Consider the following 20,182-nt stretch of genomic DNA (forward strand, 5'->3'; position numbering starts at 1 on the left):
TCAAAAATTGGTTCAATAAGGACTAGTGAGATAGATCAGCAAGCAAAGGCACCTGCTACTAAGTCTATCGATTGAGTTTTGATCCTAGGACCCACATGGTGGAAGGAAAGAACCAATTCCTAAAGGTTGTTTTCTGAACTCCACACACATAGACATAAAAGAAATCTTTTGTAAAAACAAAAACAAAACAAAAAAACCCAAACTGGTTAAATGTAAACAAAACTTTTGGTGATTCTGATGTATATCAAGAACCACTGTATACAACAGAACCATCCTTAAAACAAACTAACAAACAAACAAACAAAAACCCAAAACCCAAAACTGTGCCAGAAGGTGGCATCAGATCCCTTGGAGCTCAAGTTATAGGCAGTAGTGAACCATCTTATGGGTACTGGGAACTGAATTTAGGTCCTCTGCAAGAGCACCAAGCACTCTTAATCGCTAAGGCATCTTTCTAGGCCCAGAAGCATGTCTTGATACGATGAATCTTATAACCAAACCTTGTAGTGTAGTACTCTAATTCCTCAAGAATGCTACATCCCTGGGAAAAGTCAATCTACATTCTGCACTCAAGCATAGTGGTTTATCCGGCAGCCTTTACTCTATTTACCAAACAAGCTTTCACCAAGAGAGTTTTTTGGAAAGGTCCTAGCAGCACTTACCCTTTATTATTTAGTGGTGATGTAGGAGACAGGGAAGGACAGGTCCTCTTGGCAGAGGGTTCTTCCTCTTCTTCATCTGATGAACTGTCTATGGTTAGGTCAATTACCTCGACTTTCTTGTTTTTATTTGAGGACTGGTTGTGGGAAGTCACCTGATGCTCCAATGTGGAGCTCAAGCATCCTGTGTGGGAAAGATTAAAGCACAAGTCCTGTGTTAATTCTCCTCTTTTCTCAGTGTCCCTGTAGATGAGCATATCAGTTTAGAGTAGCAATACTATTGTAGCCAGAGTTGAGAAGTAACAGTGGCTCTGTTCTACTCAGTTTAAAACTGCCACTTCTTATTGGTTGTTAATAAATTATTTTGAAAAACATTTTGAATTAGAATAATCAAAATGTACCTTATGGCTGGGTATGGTGGCACACACCTTTAATGCTGGCACTCTAGAGGCAGAGGATCTCTGTGAGTTCAAGGCCAGCCTGGCCTACATAATGAGTTCCAGGATAGTCAAAGCTACATACATGAAGAGACCTTAAAAAAAAAAAATCTTTCATGTCCACTTTAGAATAAAAGTGTTTTAGAGCAGAATTCTGTTACATATGTTTATCTATACAGCATCCAAAATACCTAGGAAATACTAATATTAAAAAAAAAAGGTTCACTGTCTCCTAGGAAAACATTGAAAGTCAAATCTATCCATATATTTAAAGAGAAAAGTAGCTGGATGTGGTGGTGCACACCTTGGGTCAGTCTCAGCACTCAGGAGACAGAAGCAAGTGGATCTCTGTGAGTTTCAGGCCCTACGGGGCTACACAGTGAGATCCTGTCTAAAACAACAAACAAAAGAAAGAAAAAGAAAAGAGAGAACGTAAAAAAGCAACATTCACTACTCTGCACCAAAACTACAAAAACCTTTAAAAGAGTTGCACTTCAAAACTACGATTTTAAAAGTGACTTTAGCACCATAAAAATCTTAAGGCTGGCAAAAAAAGTTGGTTTAAAAGGAATCTATTTGTAGACATTTATTTGATAACCTAACAATTACTGAGCCAATCACATTGTTCAGAATTTTCAAAAGTCTACATCTGTGAAAACCACGGTGCATCACAGCAGTGACCACCAGATCTGTGGACAGCTACTCACCATCAACTCCGTTGTAGGAGGCAGTAACTTCCTGCACTTCCTTTTTCGATCTCATGGGAGCCCAGGAGCCGTCTTCCTTAAACTGTATTTCGTCACAGTCAGTACAGTATTTTAGGATTTCCATGAACAACCTAAACAGATAATCTGTCTTTAGTACAACAGTTTAAATAAAGACAAATGAAAAGCATGACTCTTAAAATACTTAAGATTTTCTGTTTTCTACAAGTAGTAACAGGGGAAAGAAAATAGAGCAGATAAATTACATTTGTTCTTAAAACCTAATGCTAAATAGGGAAAATAGTTACTCAGATTGTGTAACATTCATATAAAAATGTCAGGTAACTTTGAAAAAAAAATCTGACAACTTGAGAAGTTATTTGGTGTGTGTTAGATGGGTAGGTAGGTGCCACAGTGCATGTGGCGAAGTCTGAAAACAACTTGTAGGAGTTGGTTCTCTACTTCCACCAGGTGGGTTCTGGGTATCAAACACAGATTGTCAGTCTCGGCAAAAAGCCAGTACTTTACTCACTGAGCCACCTCAGTGGCCCCAAGATTTTTAAATATACAAATACACCTCAGTTCAGAAAAACTGAGATGGTTAAGAAAAGATATCTCAAAACAAGATTCTCCTTGGGAGTAAAAGCATACACTAGTTATTTCTGAGTGGCGATTTTATACGTATTCAGTTTTCTTCTTCAACTATATACTTGTATCTTGCCCATAAAGTGTTACTTAATAAACTGAAGCTACACATATAAAACATATACAACCAGCTGTGTGGCGGTGGTGGTGGTGCACGTTTTTAACCCCAGCACTTGAGAGGCAGAGGCAGACAATTCTCTGTGAGTTGGAGGCCAGTCTGGTTTATAGAGTGAGTTTCAGGAGAGCCATGGGTACACAGAACTACTTGTCTCAGATAGATAGATAGATAGATAGATAGATAGATAGATAGATAGATAGATAGATAGATAGATAGACAGACAGACAGAACAAATAAATAAATAAAATGCAACCAACAGTTAAATCCAAATAAAGTAATATATTAACACTAAAAGAATAGGGAATGTATAAAATTCATTGTGGTCAATTATATTATCCAGTTATAATGAAACAAAAAACTAAAAGTTATTAATAGCATATAATCAGAATTTATATAAATAAAATCAGACGTTATATCAAAAATGTCTTATTTTCTGCTCGTTCCATTTTTCAGAGAGAGAGAGAGAGATTTTATTCGAAGAAAGGAAAGAGCTAAGATATAAACTATACAGAGCTGGTAAAATACTACTATTATTTTAAGTTTATAAGTTAGTTATCATTTTATTTTTGAAAAATCCAACAGGAAACAACACTACTTACTCATATTCTCCCAAGACTGACATCTTTAAAGTTCTGGGTTGTAAGTCTATTTATAAATACATTCAATTGCTTGTATTATTCCCTTCAGGCTCTTATGCCTTCTATATACTATAAATAAACTGCCTTGTTTGAGTGTTTTACTGAAGAACACTGGAAATAATAGGAAGGCATTTTCCTTTTTTACAGTTCATTTCCTTGTTTCTTGTTCAGTGAGAAAAAGGCAAACAGAAACCTAAGGGAAGAGACAGACTCATGGCCAGATACCAATAGGTCAAACCCACAGAAAATGAATTTTAAGAACTGCTGATCACTGTAATGCAATGATGAAGACAGAGAAAAGAAATATAAGATAAGGATAGACCACAAGGAGCAGAACAAAGGAAGCTGCTATCAGCTGGCTGCCCTTTGTCCGGAGCTCTGACAGTGGAGAACAAGTTTTGATGGACAGAGGAGCCAGATCTAGTCTCTAGAAAAGTTGGCTAAAAAGTCCACTTTTAAAAGAGACCTTATTATTTACAAATTGTTTAAATTGTATGTGTTGGTTAAATTGTATGTGTGGAAAAGGGCATCAGATTCCCTGTTCTGGGAACCGAACCTGGGTGACCTATAAAACCAATATAGGCTCTTCACTGCTGAGCCATTTCTTTAGTTTCAAAAGCTCTTATCTTATCTATCTATGAATGAAGGATTTGAGTTAACCAGAACCTCATAATTTTATTATGCTTTCTCCAAAACACTCCACAGGTCTTAAGATACACTTAAAAGTATATGCATACCCTGTTTAGAACTATTGGTGCTTAAAATGGTAAACAACAGAAGGCACTGAAGGAAAAAGAAAATGCATGTTTTCAAAAAAAGCTGAACATACATAAATGAAAAGTATTTACAATATTTAATTATTGATTTTTTTCAATAATAAAAATCCTATTTTGAAAATTTTACCACTAGGTTTTATCTCAAACCTGACAGTAACAAACTCAGATAACAGAGGCTCATTTTAACACACAAAGAGGAATGCAAACATACATACCCATCAATAATAAGGTGTTCATATGGAGCCTTCTTATCACAGACAGGACAAACCCATGTTGGTTTTTTTTCATTCATTTGAATATAGAGAGTTGCATCGAAACACTGAAGGTGGGAACAGGTAAGTGCCCGACATGGAATTGTCAGCCGCATTTTCCCAAGCTTTAAGAGAGGAGAAAGGTCAAATATTAGTATCTGTTATTCAAACTTAAGTTTTAATAATAATTTCCTGAAATATAATGTGCATATTTTCTAATTTAAAGCATGTTGTGTGCACAATTTCTGCACTTAAGTAAGGCTCAGTGAACATCATGGAAGAGGGGGCAGAAAAACCGTCAGAGTCAGAGAAGCATGAAATCTGCTGACACTGTCTCCTAGAAAATGACAGGAAAGCTTCTCATACACAGTTCTGCACAACATGGCTGCCTGAACAGGACCTGCAACAATAGACATGCTAACATAGTAAAGGAAAATCTCACAGGGTCCCACTCCTAGACAAAGAACTGTATGCAGGTAATTGAGTGATGCTGAGAGTAGAAGAAACAGTCTTCTCCAGGGATAAACCTCCTAACTGGTTATCAGATACTAAAAGGCCAGCTCTGAAATTATGTGCATACAAGTAACAATCCATCATATGAACTGAATAGGTTGTATTTATATATATTTAGGAATATATTGCACAAATACAAGTACATGCAATAATAACACTTAAAAGAAAAAGAAGCCATGATTTTGAAAGGGGGAAAGGGAGGGGATACTTGGGTAATTAGAAGGAAAGGGAAATGGGAAAATGTTGGGTGTTTTTTGTTTGTTTGGTTTTGGTTTTTCGAGACAGAGTTTCTCTGTGTAGCATTGGAGCCTGTCCTGGAACTCACTCTGTAGACCAGGCTGGCCTCAAACTCAGAGATCTGCTTGCCTCTGTATCCTGAGTGCTGGGATTAAAGGCATGCACCACCACTGCCACCAAAAATGTTATATTTTAATTTCAATAAATTTAAAATTTTAATATAAAAACATCCTGCATATGTATTGTTTCTGTTTCAACACACTGAAAAAACATTTTTTTGAGAAACCTGCCTGCAGGTTAAACACTACAGTTTATCTCTGAACAAAACAGTGATTATTTAGTCAACTACAAGGGCCATTTACTACCATCTATAGCACTCTACCACTGAGTTATATTCCCAGTCTTCTCTCACTCTCACATTCTAAATCAGTCTTTGATCTGAAAAAAAGCATCTAATTAAACATTTAGAAAAAGGAGAGTCTTATTAACTATGGCCAGTCATGGAGATCAGTAAGGACTCTATCTAGCTTCATCTTTGAATGACTGTCTAGCTCACAGGATGAAGCCAAAATCACCCATTTCCTCCACAGTGTGAGGCATAATGGCTGGGGACAGCTCGGAATAGAAGGCAGATGTTGTGTAGTCTGTATTTCTCTCCTCTCTAGGCATCATCACACAGCCAACAGCCCTGGGTCTCAAGCACTGCTAGACAATTCAGGGATATTTTTCTTGCCTCATAATTGTTGAGTTGACACAGGCTGACTCTATTCCACAAATGGACGTCTTCTTTGTCCTAATCTACTTGTTTGGGCCCAACGTAGAAACTTTGCCTGCGCACCTGCACAAGGAGTGCTGTACCATGACCACTATAGGGTCCCCAAAAGTCTGTAATCGCCACAGAGTCTGTAAGCTTCTCACTTTCTATAATGGTATTATTATATTAAATTCATGGAAAAAGATTTTCTGTATGTATGTGAGTTAAAAGAGAAAAAGATTCTTTTTTGGTTTGCAAAAATTTCAGGGAAACGTGTAATTTCCTGGTCTACCAAGGAAACCAACTGTCACCAGGCCCTAAATTATTGTTCTGGTACCAATGATATACTGTACTTCTAGGGCAGACACTTGACCTCTCTGGGCCTCCTTTTCTATCTAGAAAGTAGCACCACTTCCTTCTTACTTCCACCGGATGCAGTGATGAAGAATTTAAAAAGGACAATGGACACGTGATCAACTTAAAACAGGAGAATGTCCATTTATCATATCCAAAGATGGGAGAGGAAAATGAGGGTGCTCTTCTCCTGTGTTCCAACTGTACCCTTGAGTAAGATTATACTATTTGTGTACCTCCTACTGGAAACAGGTCAGACTCATGTCCTTGTCCCCAGCTGTGGAAAAGCACCTGCTATACTGTAGAATGCTAGTCTTGTATACTGATAAACTGTCAGCTGTGCATACTAGCAGTCCAAAGAAAAATTCTTTATGCCTGAAAGAAGTGACTGACAGCTGGGACTATAGGAAGAAAGGTATGTGAAAGGAAAGCCTTCGAGAACTACCTCTTTCAAGAGTAAATTCTATGGCCTGTCTCTTGGATTTTGAAACCATCTTTCTTCCTGTTTTACTGTCTCCATGAAGCATCAGGAGGAGTCTGCCATCTCTGCAGCTGAGTTTAGGGTGCTGGCACTGAATTCCCATAGAAATTTCAACCTATGGTTTTTTTGTTTTTGTTTTTTGTTTTTTTTTTTGGTTTCTTCACTTCATATTAAGCAACCAATAGAAATTTGCATTTCACAGTTAAGGTCTAATTTAAGATATAAAAATTGAATTTGGAACTGAGATAAAGACAATAGAACATTTGCCTAACATGCAAGGAAGTCCTGAGTTCCTGTACTGTGTATAACTCACAGATGTGCACCTGGAATCCCAACACTTGTGAAGTAGAAGCTGTTCACAATCATCGTTGTACAGAACGATGTACAGAACAGAGACTGAGGCTAGTCTGGACAATACAGTCCTTGGTTTCAAAAAACAAATGCCCCTCCTACTAAAAGTGTATTAAAATAAAAAGCTAACAATTTAATCTGGCACCATCAACTAGATCCTAACTTGGAAAATCTTGCTGGACTTAGCTAATGGCAAACAGGCAATGGATTTTCTGTTGCCAGAACAAATTTATTCTTTGTTTTTTTTTCCCATGTGCTTATGGAAATCAAATTGTAAGAAGCGAATACAAGTTCAGTAAAAGGTGTCATGAAGCTCTTTAGTTAGCCCTTTGTGCTCACAGGCAAGAAAATCATCCCAAGCCTTTGTTCACCAATAAGGTGATCTACAGTCTGAAAGCAAACTGATAGGTAAACAGTTACAGGAGTAAGTCATAGATGGCATAAGAAAGTCGAGGTTAATGTTCAAACACACGGTCTTTTATTAACTATAATACAAATGCTACCTCAAAAGAATTATAAAACAATTTTTATGTGAAAAGTTCTCATATCTCTGAATTTTAAAATCAATCACTAAAGATTTAAGTGTCTGTCAGACAAACATGCATTATCTCTAACCTGAGTGCTGAGCAATTTAGTCTTTCATTTACAAAGTTCTCTTGTCTCATGGGACAAATGGATGTTTGCAACATCCACAGACAAACATAAACAAGTCCCGCATGTTTTCTAATGAGGCTGACTTTAGTCAATGGTGCTACAGCTCACGGTGCTGCATGAGAAAAAACTAAGTCTAAGTAAGTTTAAGCCAGCGTACACCAGCAATGTCATGACAAAGTGTACTTTTTCTTTTTCTTCATAAAAACAAAACACGGCTGATTTAAGAAATACTCCTAAATTTTCTATACTAATAAATACTTATAAAATAAATTTCTAGTTTATTTTCTCTACATAAACTCTAAATGTGCATTTGGGTTTGCAGGTCTGTTGCACAGCTCACATCTGACTTCTCAACACTTCCATCTTTGTTCTTAATAAATTAGAACAGACAATCCTCAAAGAACAAAGGCATTTTAATTATTTTTGTTGCCCTTAGCTAAATGGCATACAAATATAGAAATTCATTTATTCTGAGCTCTGCATATTAAAAAAGGGAAATAGAAATGCACAGTGAGATGGCATATTTACATATTTCAAAGAACAAATCTCTTTTTATGATTCCATAAATTTGATATATGAGTTATCACAACTGTATTTTATTTTTGAGAAAAATACATACCTAAAATATATGGTCTTGATGTTCTGGAACAACTGTAGGGAGGTATCCCTTTAGCCAGATAGGAACTCATGACATATTGTAATTATATATTATATATAGTAGGTTTTCTATAATCTGAATTCTGAAAGCAGATGCTAGTTTACAAGAAATTGCTAAAACTGTTGGAACTAATGAGAGAGGAGCACAGGGGACTTGAAACAAAAATTTATAAGCTGGCTCACTAAATCAAGAAGTGTAAGAAGCAAAATGTGATCAACACTTCCTTGTAACATGGGAAAGCACCTGAAGCATAGAACGCAAAATCAACCCACGAATAAAACTGCCGCCATATACCCTGGGCTGCTTCTTTACATGAACACATTTTGTGTGACTGCTCAACGTTTTATAAATATTACATATTAGTGCAGCTGTAAACACTTTCAAGACGTGAATGCAAGAAACAGGACTCCTCTAGTGATTTAAGTGGGAAATGAAGCTTCTGTGTTTTTCTAAATTTATCAAATCCCCTCACCTGGGATTTTATAATGAAACAAAACAGCAAGAAACCATGAAAAGGAAAACAGGTTAAGTAAGAACTTGGAGGAAAAAAATTACTGGTTTTGTTGTTGTTTGTTTTTCGAGACAGGGTTTCTGTGTGTAGCCCTAGCTGTCCTGGAACTCGCTTTTGTAGACCAGACTGGCCTCAAACTCACAGAGATCTGTCTGCCTCTGCCTCCAGAGTGCTGGGATTAAAAGCGTGCGCTACCACTGCCTGGTAAATTATTGTTTAAGCTTTTTTTCCTCTTTCTCTTACCTTCTACTTTTCTGATCTTTAGTCAATTTTATGCTTCTTTAAAAAACTGATTGTTCTATTTTCCAACTATATTTCCCCATGTATAAAAAACAACAACAAACCTAGCTTCCTTTACAGGCTATATTTAGGGTGTTATAACATTTATCTGGTTATTAAAGAACTTTTAGTAATAATAACCTGGTTGGACAGTAAGTAGCACACTCAGGAGTAGAGCGGCAGGAGGACCTCTGAGTTTGAGGCCAGCCTGGTCTACAGCATTATTTTCAGGACAGTCAAGGCTACATAGAAAAACCCTGTCTTGAAAAAATAAAACCTGACCTGACAATACTACTTTTCTGAGGAAAGCAGGCTATAAAGAGGACTCGGAAGGACGCCCTTCCCAGAGCAGATGACAGGGCTTAGCAGCTCCTGCACTGTGTTTCCTCTATGGCCATTAAGGTGTGTAATGAGTAGGGATCCCAGCTTTAGGAAACACGCAAAGGATAGAACTGAAAATTAATCATACACTAAAGACTTTATATTCAAGTCAAGGTTTAGCAAATAATACAAGGCTTAGACATAGGATAAGTACCATATAATTTTGAAAAACTTTTTGCTTCTCCAAGAACACAAGAACTACCATCATCTTAGGTTAGTGGGATCTCAATGTTGAAAACTTTCAGTATATTGCCTTTCTGAACAATCCGGCAAATCAGAAAACACGTGTCCTTTCATTCTTCATATATTTAAATAGTTAATTTGATTAATTATAGAACAAGAGATAATCAAAATGTCAATAATTTATTATTCATTTTCACCTTTCATGTGAAGGCAATATTCAACTGACATCCCTATGCTGGCAGGACCAACAACAAATTAGGTATGAAATGAACTTCAACAACACAATTTTTTTGCTTATAGGTTTAATACTTTGGTCAAATCTTATGATTTGGTAATTGTTTCATTCAAATGACTGTTCCTTATAATTCCCCTTTCTGGCTTATAAGTGAGTATTCTTAATTCTATAGGCATAAAGGAATTTAGTCAGGCACAACAGGATTTTCTCCTCTTCCCTGTTTTAAAAATTGAGACAAGGTTTAGCTCAGCTGGCCTTGAACTGACGGTAATCAATCTGACTCAGCACTCCAACCCACCCCAAGTTCTGGGATTACAGGTATCACCAGGCTTGGTGCTCTCACATGTGCGTGCATGTGTGTGTGCATGCACGCGTGTATACAGTCCACAGTACAGCTGATCCACACCACAAGAAAAGCACATGTTAGAATTATTCAGCTCACAGTCTTATGCCTCAGTGTATTTCCATTTTGATAAACTTTGGCAAGTGTAGAATGGGCAGATTCTAGAAGTAAGCAGAATTCTCATGCTCATTACAAAGATCAAGAGTATATACCATTTTCAAAGGCAAGCATAAGCAAACACTTACTGGACACAGAAGTGAAACTCGTAGGCTGGTGGTAGCTATTTCACTGTCTGGATCTGCAGTTAATTTCTCTTTAACTGAAATGTATTGAAGAGAAAACAAACAGAACAAGTTTATTAAAGACATTATCAATATAACATATTAAAAAAGGAGCTTACAATCTGAAACCTAAATAACTCAAAAATAATCTACTCAATCGTGTTCTCATCAACTGGCTGGACAGCTAAGTGCAGTCACACACTTATGCCCTTCAGAGGAAGTAAAGGAAGGAGAGCCTCACTCTGTAATACAGCTGAAGCTCCTGCAGAGTGCTGGGACTGCATCACAGCCCACAAAAATGCTCAACAGCAGCTTACGTGACCAGGGATGGCTAGCCTCTTTTAGTTATTATTCTAAGACACGAATGATTTTCTTTAAAATTTGATTAATTTGTATTCTTTTAAAGGAAAGTAATAAAGAGCAATGATAAAAATAATTTATGTAAAGAAAAGTTCCAACTATTTTTTTTTACCACATAACAGAATCCTGCTGCTTAACCATAAACCCACTGTGCTGTCTTTAGTAAATCAATCTGCCTCTTTCAGTTTAATGTTACTTACAGTAAATCTGGAAGCCACACCAGATAATTTTTTAAAGTCTTTTCAGTCAAACTTCATACAATTTCCAAAAAAGGAGGCACCAATAATTTTACTTTTCATGGCTATTCTTTTATTATCCTCCAGTTTACTATGAAGGATTCCTTATAATTCCCATGCATGGTAGTTTGATTAAGAATGGTCCCCACAGGTTCATACAGTTGAATGCTTAGTCACCAGGGAGTGACACCATTTAAGGATTCGGAGGTGTGGCCTTGTGGGGGAAGTGTGTCACTGTGGGTGGGTTTTGAGGTTTCAAAAGCCTAAGCCAGGCCCAGTCTCTGTCTGCTTGTGGATCAGGATGTAGTTCTCAGCACTGCTGCAGCAAATGCCTGCCTGTGTCCCGTCCCCTCCCCAAGACACCCACCCCCGGCTCCTGCCAGCCTGACAATGGATACACCTCTGAAACTGTAAGTAGCCCCCATCAAATGCTTCCTTTTATAAGAGTTGCCTTGGTCATGGTGTCTCTTCACAGCAATAGACCACTGACTCAGACACCATGTGTAAACTTGTGGCAGCAGTTAACCTCTGCAGACAGCACCAACAACAGAAAACACAGTCAGGAAATGACCAGGGAAAATATTCCAAAAATCCTAGAAATAGGGGCCTGAGGCAGAGTGGTTGTGAGTACAACCACCTACAGTTTCAGAGCTGTTGTACAATAATCATGACAACACTGATAACTGACGAAAACCTAGTGAGAGAAGGGCAAACAGATATGCAAATGTCTGGGCGCTGACTGCCATTAACAGAAACTAAGAAGCCAGCCTTTATGAAATTGCGCGCGCACATACGCACAGTTCGGAATTTTTAGAAAGCCCAAGTTTTGGACAGTCTACTAAACTGATCTCTTACATTAGGGAATCTTAAGCAGAAATACATCTGAATTTCAGCTGGACCATTCTAATTTACAACTGATCACTACAGTAGACTGGGGAAGAAGGACATGAATGGGTGGTTTAAAAGCTCTACACAGATTCTGATACCAGAGTAAGAAGTTATTTTGTAGACTAGAAATCTGAAGTTTTCAAAGTCTGACCTTCACATTCCAAAGTCACAAAACCTTTGGATTTTAGTTTGGAAAGCAGAGTCAGCAAGACACTATACTAACTAATACCAAATATAAATTAGGAATTCATGTGTTTGTCACTATTCACCCAACCTTAGCTAATCTTTCTTAATATAATTTGAAAGAATACTAATTTAATTAGTAGGGCAAAGTGACTTTGTAATTCCAGGAGGACTTTCTAGGCCAGCCTGGTCTATAGTATGAGACTCTGTTACAAAACAAAATAAAATCCCAATTAATAGTAACAACCCCCTCAACTCTCCACTCCTCTGTGACAACAGAAAATAAACATGAAAATAGAATCCAAATGTGATTCTTAGGGTGTCTGAGAAGAGACAGGCATGTGAGCCCATGAACTAGGTAAGGGAGGAGCTGCTCTCATTGTGATGGGACTATCCAACTAACTGTAAAGGGGAGCTGGGAAGTGAACAGGACAGAACAAAAAAACAAAAATAAAACAAAAACCTCACTGGAATTTAGCCTTTGGATTTCAGTATTCATACTCGCATCCCAGAGCTCTGCAGCCATTGGCCCCAGCTGGGAGTTATATCATTGGCCTATCTGAGTCTTTGGACTTGAGCTCAACTATGCTTCCCTGCTTCTCCAAGCTGGCACACTGTGGGACTTCTCAGTCTCCATAGACATGTAAGCCAATTCCTCTATTATTATGTCTCCCAATCTTCCTATTTTTATCCCCCTGGTTCTCACTCACTCTAGAGGACCCTGAGTTAGACACTGTCTACTTTGCATGCCTTTACATCCAGTTCAGCAGCACCCTCCTACACTGCAATGTTAACAGTGACTGTCTGAGCTTTGTGTAAACTTGCACTTAAATGCAGCAACAGCATAATATCAGCCTTCAAATCAAAATTCAGTGGTCAGTACTTAGAGGCAACAAACAGAGGAGGAAGAAGACACTGGGCCAGGAAGTCAGAATTCTGACTTGACAAGATACTTCAGTAACTTTTTCCATATATGAGAATAATATCACAGTACTGGATAAAATGAGTTTGACTCAATGAAAAATGTCATAAAATACCTAATATTATAATTAATAAATGCTAATCGTTGGTACTTAAAATGATTTGCATGTTTCCTTTCTCTTGGAGATAGATGTTCTGAAATCACGTTTGCAGATTTCTATGACAACAAGCAAACAGACAAAAATCTCCTTTGTAACAGACCAAATCATAGTCTTAAAATACCTCTTTTAAAAAGCTAGGTAACGTAGGTTCTGCTGCTCAGGCTGAGGGTTCAAATCTATTCCGCAATATGCTGGTCATCTTTGATGCCATCCGGCAGCTCCTGAGGGAGAATAGCTAGCTGATCTCTGTACAGTATCAGAAGGAGCTGTGTGAACAAGTGTGTGCAGCACCAGCACGTGTTACACAGAAATCTCATTGACTGAGCTACCATGGCAGATGCTGACACAACCAGTCTCACAAAGGCAGTGGAATAATCTTCCAGGAGGCTAGTACTGTTAGGAGGAATGACAAAATGGAACAAATCTCCTGAGAAAACAACAACATTGTAACCAACTGAGCTATTTTGAATATGGGTAAAAAGTCTGTGACTCTTTTTAAGTTGTGAAGAAAACTACAAGCTTTACCATATTCTTAATGGAAATCTGTTAGTAATAAAGCACATCCCACAATTAGGGACTAAACCCAGGAGGGCCTTGTGCCTGCTGAGCACAAGTTCTCTCCCATGGAACTATATGCCCAGTCCTGCCCTGGTAAAGATCCTACCAGGGTTTTGACTGGACTGAATCTCTTGATGAATCTGGGGAACTGGCATGAAGTTGTGCTGAGTCTTCTGCTCTCCTAACATCTGATGACATAGTTTGTCCATCTAACTCCAGTCTTCTGCTCTACTAACATTTGACATCATAGTCTGTCCATTAACTCAAGTCTTCAGCTGGGTTTCTCAAAGTTTTCAGCGCCTACACCTTGCACATCTTTTATGCCACATGTCTCTAAGTATGCATAACTGTCCGACCTCCAAAATTTTCCAGTTACACATTAGTAATAAATACAGTTCAGTTACATGTATTAATCAGGAATTCACTGACTCATGTTATTTGTTCTAGCAGTTTCTTTAGAGATTCTTTGGATTTTTTCTATGTAAATAATCTGCAAATAAAGGTAATAATTATTTCTGCATCCCTAATCTTTATTTTATCTTTCTTTTCCTTGTTGAGCTGTGTAGGACATCAGGGCAATGATAGGCACCAACACTCTAACTTTATTCATAGTCTTACAAGATTCAAGTGTTTACCACTAACTAGAATACTTTTTCTTTGTAAATGTTTGTATCACTGATGCAGTTTCTTTCTTGTTTCATTAATATTTTGTTGAGAGTTTTATCAGGAATAGATGTTAAATTTAGATAACTGTCTCTTGCATCATCTAAGGAGGTAGTAATTAATTTTTCTTTTTCAGTTTTTCACAAAAAGTGAATTATAGATTAACTTTCCAATACTCAATCAACTTCCTGGAATACCATTTTTCATAAGGGACTTAAAATAATCAAAATACCTCTCAAAAAAAAGGGAGGGGGAGACTGTTTTCAAGGCTTGCTAAGAGGTCTCAGTAATTCCTGAAATAGATTCACATACCTATGGTCAGCCAGTTTGTGACAAAATGCCTAAGAAATTAAATGATGAAAAAAATACTCCTTTAAAGCAATATGGCTGGAACAGGTAGACACCTAACAAGCAGGAAAAGCAAACCTTTGTACCCTGCTAAGGACTAATGCCCTGTGATCTGTGGGAAGTTCTCTAGATATGGTTTTCTTGTTGTTACTATGATCTGCAATGGTAAGAGTACTTTATGACTAAAGTTATAACTAGTCACGTATAAAACTCATCTTGCTATTAGATCCATTTTTTTGTTTTTTGCTTGTTTGTTTGTTTTTGAGATAGAGTTTCACCATGTAGCCACGAAAATCCTGGAACTCGCTCTATAAACCAGGCTGTCCTTGAACTCAATGGATTTGCCTGCCTCTGCCTCCAAAGGGCTAAGAGGAAAGGCTTACATCACTGTTGCCCAACTGGACTTCTATTCTTATGAGTTACTATTAGTTTTAGCAACATGAGGCTGTATTAAATAAACTGAAATATAATTTAATTTAAAATTCAGCATCTTAGCTGTACTAGTCACATTGTAAGTGTTCAGTAGCCATATTGCTGGTGACTACCACATGACTGTTTCAATCTTGTACAATTATTTCAGACTGCCCTACTAGATGGTGCTATTCTGGGATATAAATGCTTGATTTCTCTCCTCCATTTAATATCGGAATGTTTTAGTTCAGTCTTTTAGAATTTTGGGGTGAAAACAACCAAACACATTAGGCTCAAAAGAGGAAACAAAACACTTTGAAGTCTGATTTATTTCCTTTCATCAGTTCACACCAATCACTGAGTATAGAAGCACATGCATGTGGAAAGCTGTGAGGAAGATCACAAATTTGATGTCACAAACAGTAACAATAACTCAACAAAATGTGAGAGTTTACTGTGTGTTAAGGTACTGTGTGAGGCAGTGAAAACTATAAAAAGAATGAAATGAAAGCCAGCAGAAAAGATGCTCAGTGTGGTCCCTTTCAGGTGATGGGCACCAAGAGACTCTGGAGGTTCTGGGAAACACTGGAGTGAGGCAGTAGAAGCAACTAGAAGGTTGAAGCATAGAGAACACTCGGAGGAGAGTGTAATATGTTTTTGCAAAGTAAAATATAAGAAGAGTGAGAGGTCTGGGGAAGCACTAAGAGAGTCACATCAGTGTTGGATGTCACACTAATGAAGCTGGAGACTTTACTTGTTGTCAGGGGTTCAGGGGATAATGAGAATGGTAAGATCAGATAAGTTAGTAAGTTAGGCAGCCAGGAAAGAGGCAAGAAAAGTCAAAAAAGGGGTGGAATATATCATTTAGGACGAAGCTTCTAAAGATAAAGACAAGATTTAAGGATTTATATGAGGATAATGACAGAAGACATATTTGAGAAAGGTTTAGGTTGTCAGTTTTAAATTCTTGATTCTGATGAAGTAGAACAATGTTTAGGTGAAGGTAGTCAGTTTATGCAATCTCAAATTGGAGGAGAGACCTGAATGGAGATTTATATTTGGGAGTTTGTACTAGTTTAAGCAGTAACAGTGGATGTGAAAAGCAGAACAAGCATGGAATCCCAGGAAACATTTACGATACACCCACATCTGCACCCCAAGGTCTCACTACTTAGCCTTGGCTGGTCTTTTAACTCAGTCTACCTCTCCCTCCCCATGCTGGGATTAAGGGCCACTATGCCCAGCATTATGATGCTTCTCTCCAAAAAGTCCCCTGAAGAAATGTGGCTGAGGTCAAGGCAGGAGAGAATTTCAAGGAGAAAGAGGTTGATATCAAATGCAACAAAGCAACCAAAGTAGAAATGTCTTGAGAGCACCACTGCAGCCACTGCCCTAGCACATTCAGGGGGGTTTGGGGCTCAAAGACTGTGAGTGGCATGGAGGAGGAACACACAGCAATGCAGACCACCTTTGTTGAAAGCAGTAGGATAAACAAGAAGCAGGTGTTTTTTGTTTGTTTGTTTTTATTGTTGTTGTTTGAGACAAGGTCTCACTGTCTAGCCTTGGCTGGCCTGTAACTCGATTTGTAGATCAGGCTAATCTTGATCTCACAGAGATTAAAGGCGTGTGCCACCACCGCCCAGCAAGAAGTAGAGTTTTAAAGTCTGAAGGAGACCTACCAGGAGGAGACAAGAGGAACTAGAAATGTGAGTGAAGGATCAGTGAAGTATCAGGCCGAGTTAAGGCTGTTCCTAAGCGCTGGCACCTTCCTTGCACTCACACCTCAGATTCCACAGTTGAAGAGTGCAGTCAGCTCTTTCACAATCTCATCTTTTAAATCCCATTTTCATTTCTGAAAATAGCATTAATGTGGAATACAGTGCTTAAGAATGCAGGCCAGTGCAATACTCAGTGGGTTAAGGTACTTGCTGCACAAACTAACCTCCTGGAACACATGCAAAGGTGGAAGAAAGTGTTCCAAAGTGTCCCCTGACTTCCACCCCCAATACACACACACTCTCTCTCTTTCTCATACACACATCCCCCCTCCCAACACACATTTGCTTTGCTTTTAAGCGAAAGGTTGCTAATTGCTCCAGAGCACCAGACTTGCCCCTCCTTCTCATCCTCCAGCTGATGATCAGATCTTTCAAATCTGACCGTGCATTCCTCTGTTTAAGAATCCTTTTATGGCTTTCTATCACCTACCTTTACAGCATCTATGAATTTACAGAGACCCCCACCCCAACCCCATCTGGGCTAGTCTCATCCTTTTCAATATTGTTGTTTCCCTTTTCACCAGACATATTCCCTTCCCATCCTCGGGCTTAACAATTTCTCTTCTTCCACTACTGCCCTTAGCGTCACAGACAGAGCACTAGAATGCCCTGTGGTGTCTCTTCAGAGTTCCCTGTCTTCCTTTCTCAAGGCACATGCCACAACTATAACTTACTAATGACTTGGTTGGTCTTTCCCATCACACTGTAAACTTTCTAAAGATACAGAGAAGGCATGGTCTTGTGTAATGTGCTCTGCTGTTAATAGAACACAGCAGATTCCTCATTTAATTTCTTGAACGAAAATATAGAATTCATTTCATTCTCTTGACATTTTAATTGTGAGCCTAGCCTTTACTGACTGAACTATTGTTCCAGTCCACAGAATGCATTTTCTCAATGAAACGTCTAAATTTTAAATATCAAGCATGGACTTGACTAATACTACTGTCAGCAGACCTTCCTTACGAGGTTAAGAATGACTTACAATCAATGCAATTGTAATCAAGTTCAAGTTTCAAAAATTCCCAAGAAAGTCTGGTAGTGGTGAAACACACCTTTAATCCCAGCACCCGGGAGGCAGAGGCAGGTGGACCTCTAAGTTCGGCCTCGTCTACAGAGCAAGTTCCATAACAACCAGGACAGTTACACAGAGAAACTCTGTCTCGAAAAACAAAAACAATCCTGAGAAGTGACATTTTCTCGTAAATTAAAACATTTTATTTTTATAAATATAAAATATAAGTATATTTTATAAAATATAAAGCACTTTATCTAATTTTTGGGAAAAGTTACTTCTTTACTGGTAACATAGAGGTAAATGCCTTTAGTTAACTGCAATATATTCTTTACTGGTAAAATCCAATTAATATTACATTTGTTCACCTGGCTAACAAGATAAACTAGAACTGCCATAAAATTCACTCAGCCTAAGGCACAAGGATGCAAAATAACTAACTTTGCAATTAAGCAGTCTTGCTGCTTAACAGTAGCTGGGTGGGGTTCCTAGAAATGCCAACCCAGGTCCCCTGACAACCTTTAGGTGGCGCTCTAGCTGCAAGTGCAGAAGAAACAAGAGCCTGTGCAAACAACCCACTTTGTTGTTAAACCTGAAAGCTTCGCCTGCCTTCTTCCTCGTTATTTTTGTCTTTTCTACCATGTTTTACCATATAATTTCATAATTCTTTCTGACTAACTGGCATTTATCAATGCAGGGCAAGAATAAAGACTGTCAGCCAGAGATGACTCCAGATAGGCTGTAAAAAGGGAAAAATGCCTCTCTTGTACATCTCTTCCAGGTAGATGTCTAATCCTTTCTTCTCTGTCAGGATCCCCACTATTTTCTTGTCTCTGACTCATGGAGCCTCCATTCCCTTAGATGCACAAACAGTGCTTCTGTTTTAGCTCCTCTTCTGACTCAGTTCAGATGATCCTCCTGCCTCAGCCCTCTGAGTAGCTGGGGCTATAGATGTATACCACTATGCCCAGCTATTTGCATTTTCCAAAGGAGCCTTAGTATAGAAAAAAATATTCAGCTAACTACTGCAGGTGCTCAGATCAGCGGGGGTGTTGGGATCTGTCACTCTGCTACAGAAACAATAGAGAGGTATAGAAGTTGTGCTCCAAGGCAGCTGTGAGGAAGTTGGCCTAAGCATCCTATTTCTTCCCACCAGAATGCTAACGACAAATCCTGAGAATGAGCTGCTATTATGAACTAATTTTAAGAGCTTCAAGTGCAGGATGTGGTAGCCCATGCCTACAATCACAGCACTGGAGCAGGAGGATCACAGCAAGTCTGAAACCAGCCTAAGCTACAGAGTCCAGGATAGCTATCACACTATTGCTTGTGCTGCTTCCTAAGCACCGAGACTCCGCCTCTAAATTCTCCTAACAAAGAACCCACATCTTTTGAAAAGAAAATTAAGGAAGAACTTAGACCACCTCTTAAGAAAAGTTAAGGATGCTCGAAACTTGAGACAGACGTCCATACACAGACCTTATTTAATTCCAATTTTAACATATCAAAATGAAACATCCAAGGAGGAGCTGTATGTGTGTGTGGGGTGGTGGTGATGGTCATTGTATGCATGGATAAAATATTTTTTAGAAATCATGTGTTGCAACCTATTGTAACAGACAAGAAATCTGAAAATGTGCCCAAGGTCCATCCCACTGACTTCTTTGGTTTTGGTAAAGCAAGCAGATAGCCATCATACAATTGTGTGCATTTCTCCTGGATCTAAAATATCCTTGAAAACAAAAATAATGTTCTTGAAATTCATGCCAAGATGTCCTTTTCACCTCCTAAAATGTCTTAAACATTGGTTTTAAGAAGCTATAATAAAATATTGCATTCAGGAAGTAACTTTACAAAGTAAATATTAAGATCTGTAAAACACAGATCATCAAATATAGTTTCACAACAAAGACATTAAAACTACCTTTAGCTATTAATTTAAAATCTCACAATACTAGGTTCTTGGAGTTTTTAAACCTCTACAACAGGCTCTGGTTTAAAAAAAAATGAAACACTAAAATTTGAGTTGAGAAAAAACACTACTCTAACCTTAACAAGATAGTTTAGCTGCATATATGAAGTAAGATTATCATACGTACTTAAAGCTCTAGAATGATCCGGATTCCTTATTCCCTTTGCTCGTAACCTCTGAAGAAGAACTGTTGAGGACAACTGTTTTACAAGATATACTGCCATGGAATAGGTCTGGAAAAAAAA

At 38.2% G+C, this 20,182-nt stretch overlaps 1 protein-coding gene across 3 annotated transcripts in view; it reads right to left on the reverse strand.

Moving 5' to 3' along the window:
- The window catches only part of Pias1 (protein inhibitor of activated STAT 1), a 125,270-nt gene that overhangs the window by 14,441 nt on the left and 90,647 nt on the right, over positions 1–20,182 (reverse strand). For all 3 annotated transcript variants that reach the window (XM_085689206.2, XM_048423944.3, XM_085689207.2), the window contains exons 7-11: positions 20,065–20,170; positions 10,408–10,481; positions 4,193–4,353; positions 1,804–1,934; positions 663–843 (exon numbers count right to left, since the gene is read on the reverse strand). In XM_085689206.2, the coding sequence (XP_085545332.1) occupies positions 663–843; positions 1,804–1,934; positions 4,193–4,353; positions 10,408–10,481; positions 20,065–20,170 (653 nt within the window). The remainder of the gene's footprint in view (positions 1–662; positions 844–1,803; positions 1,935–4,192; positions 4,354–10,407; positions 10,482–20,064; positions 20,171–20,182) is intronic.

This window comes from Myodes glareolus, chromosome 4 (genome assembly GCF_982192425.1).
Source record: "Myodes glareolus chromosome 4, mMyoGla1.1, whole genome shotgun sequence".
Classification (NCBI taxonomy): Eukaryota; Metazoa; Chordata; class Mammalia; order Rodentia; family Cricetidae; genus Myodes; species Myodes glareolus.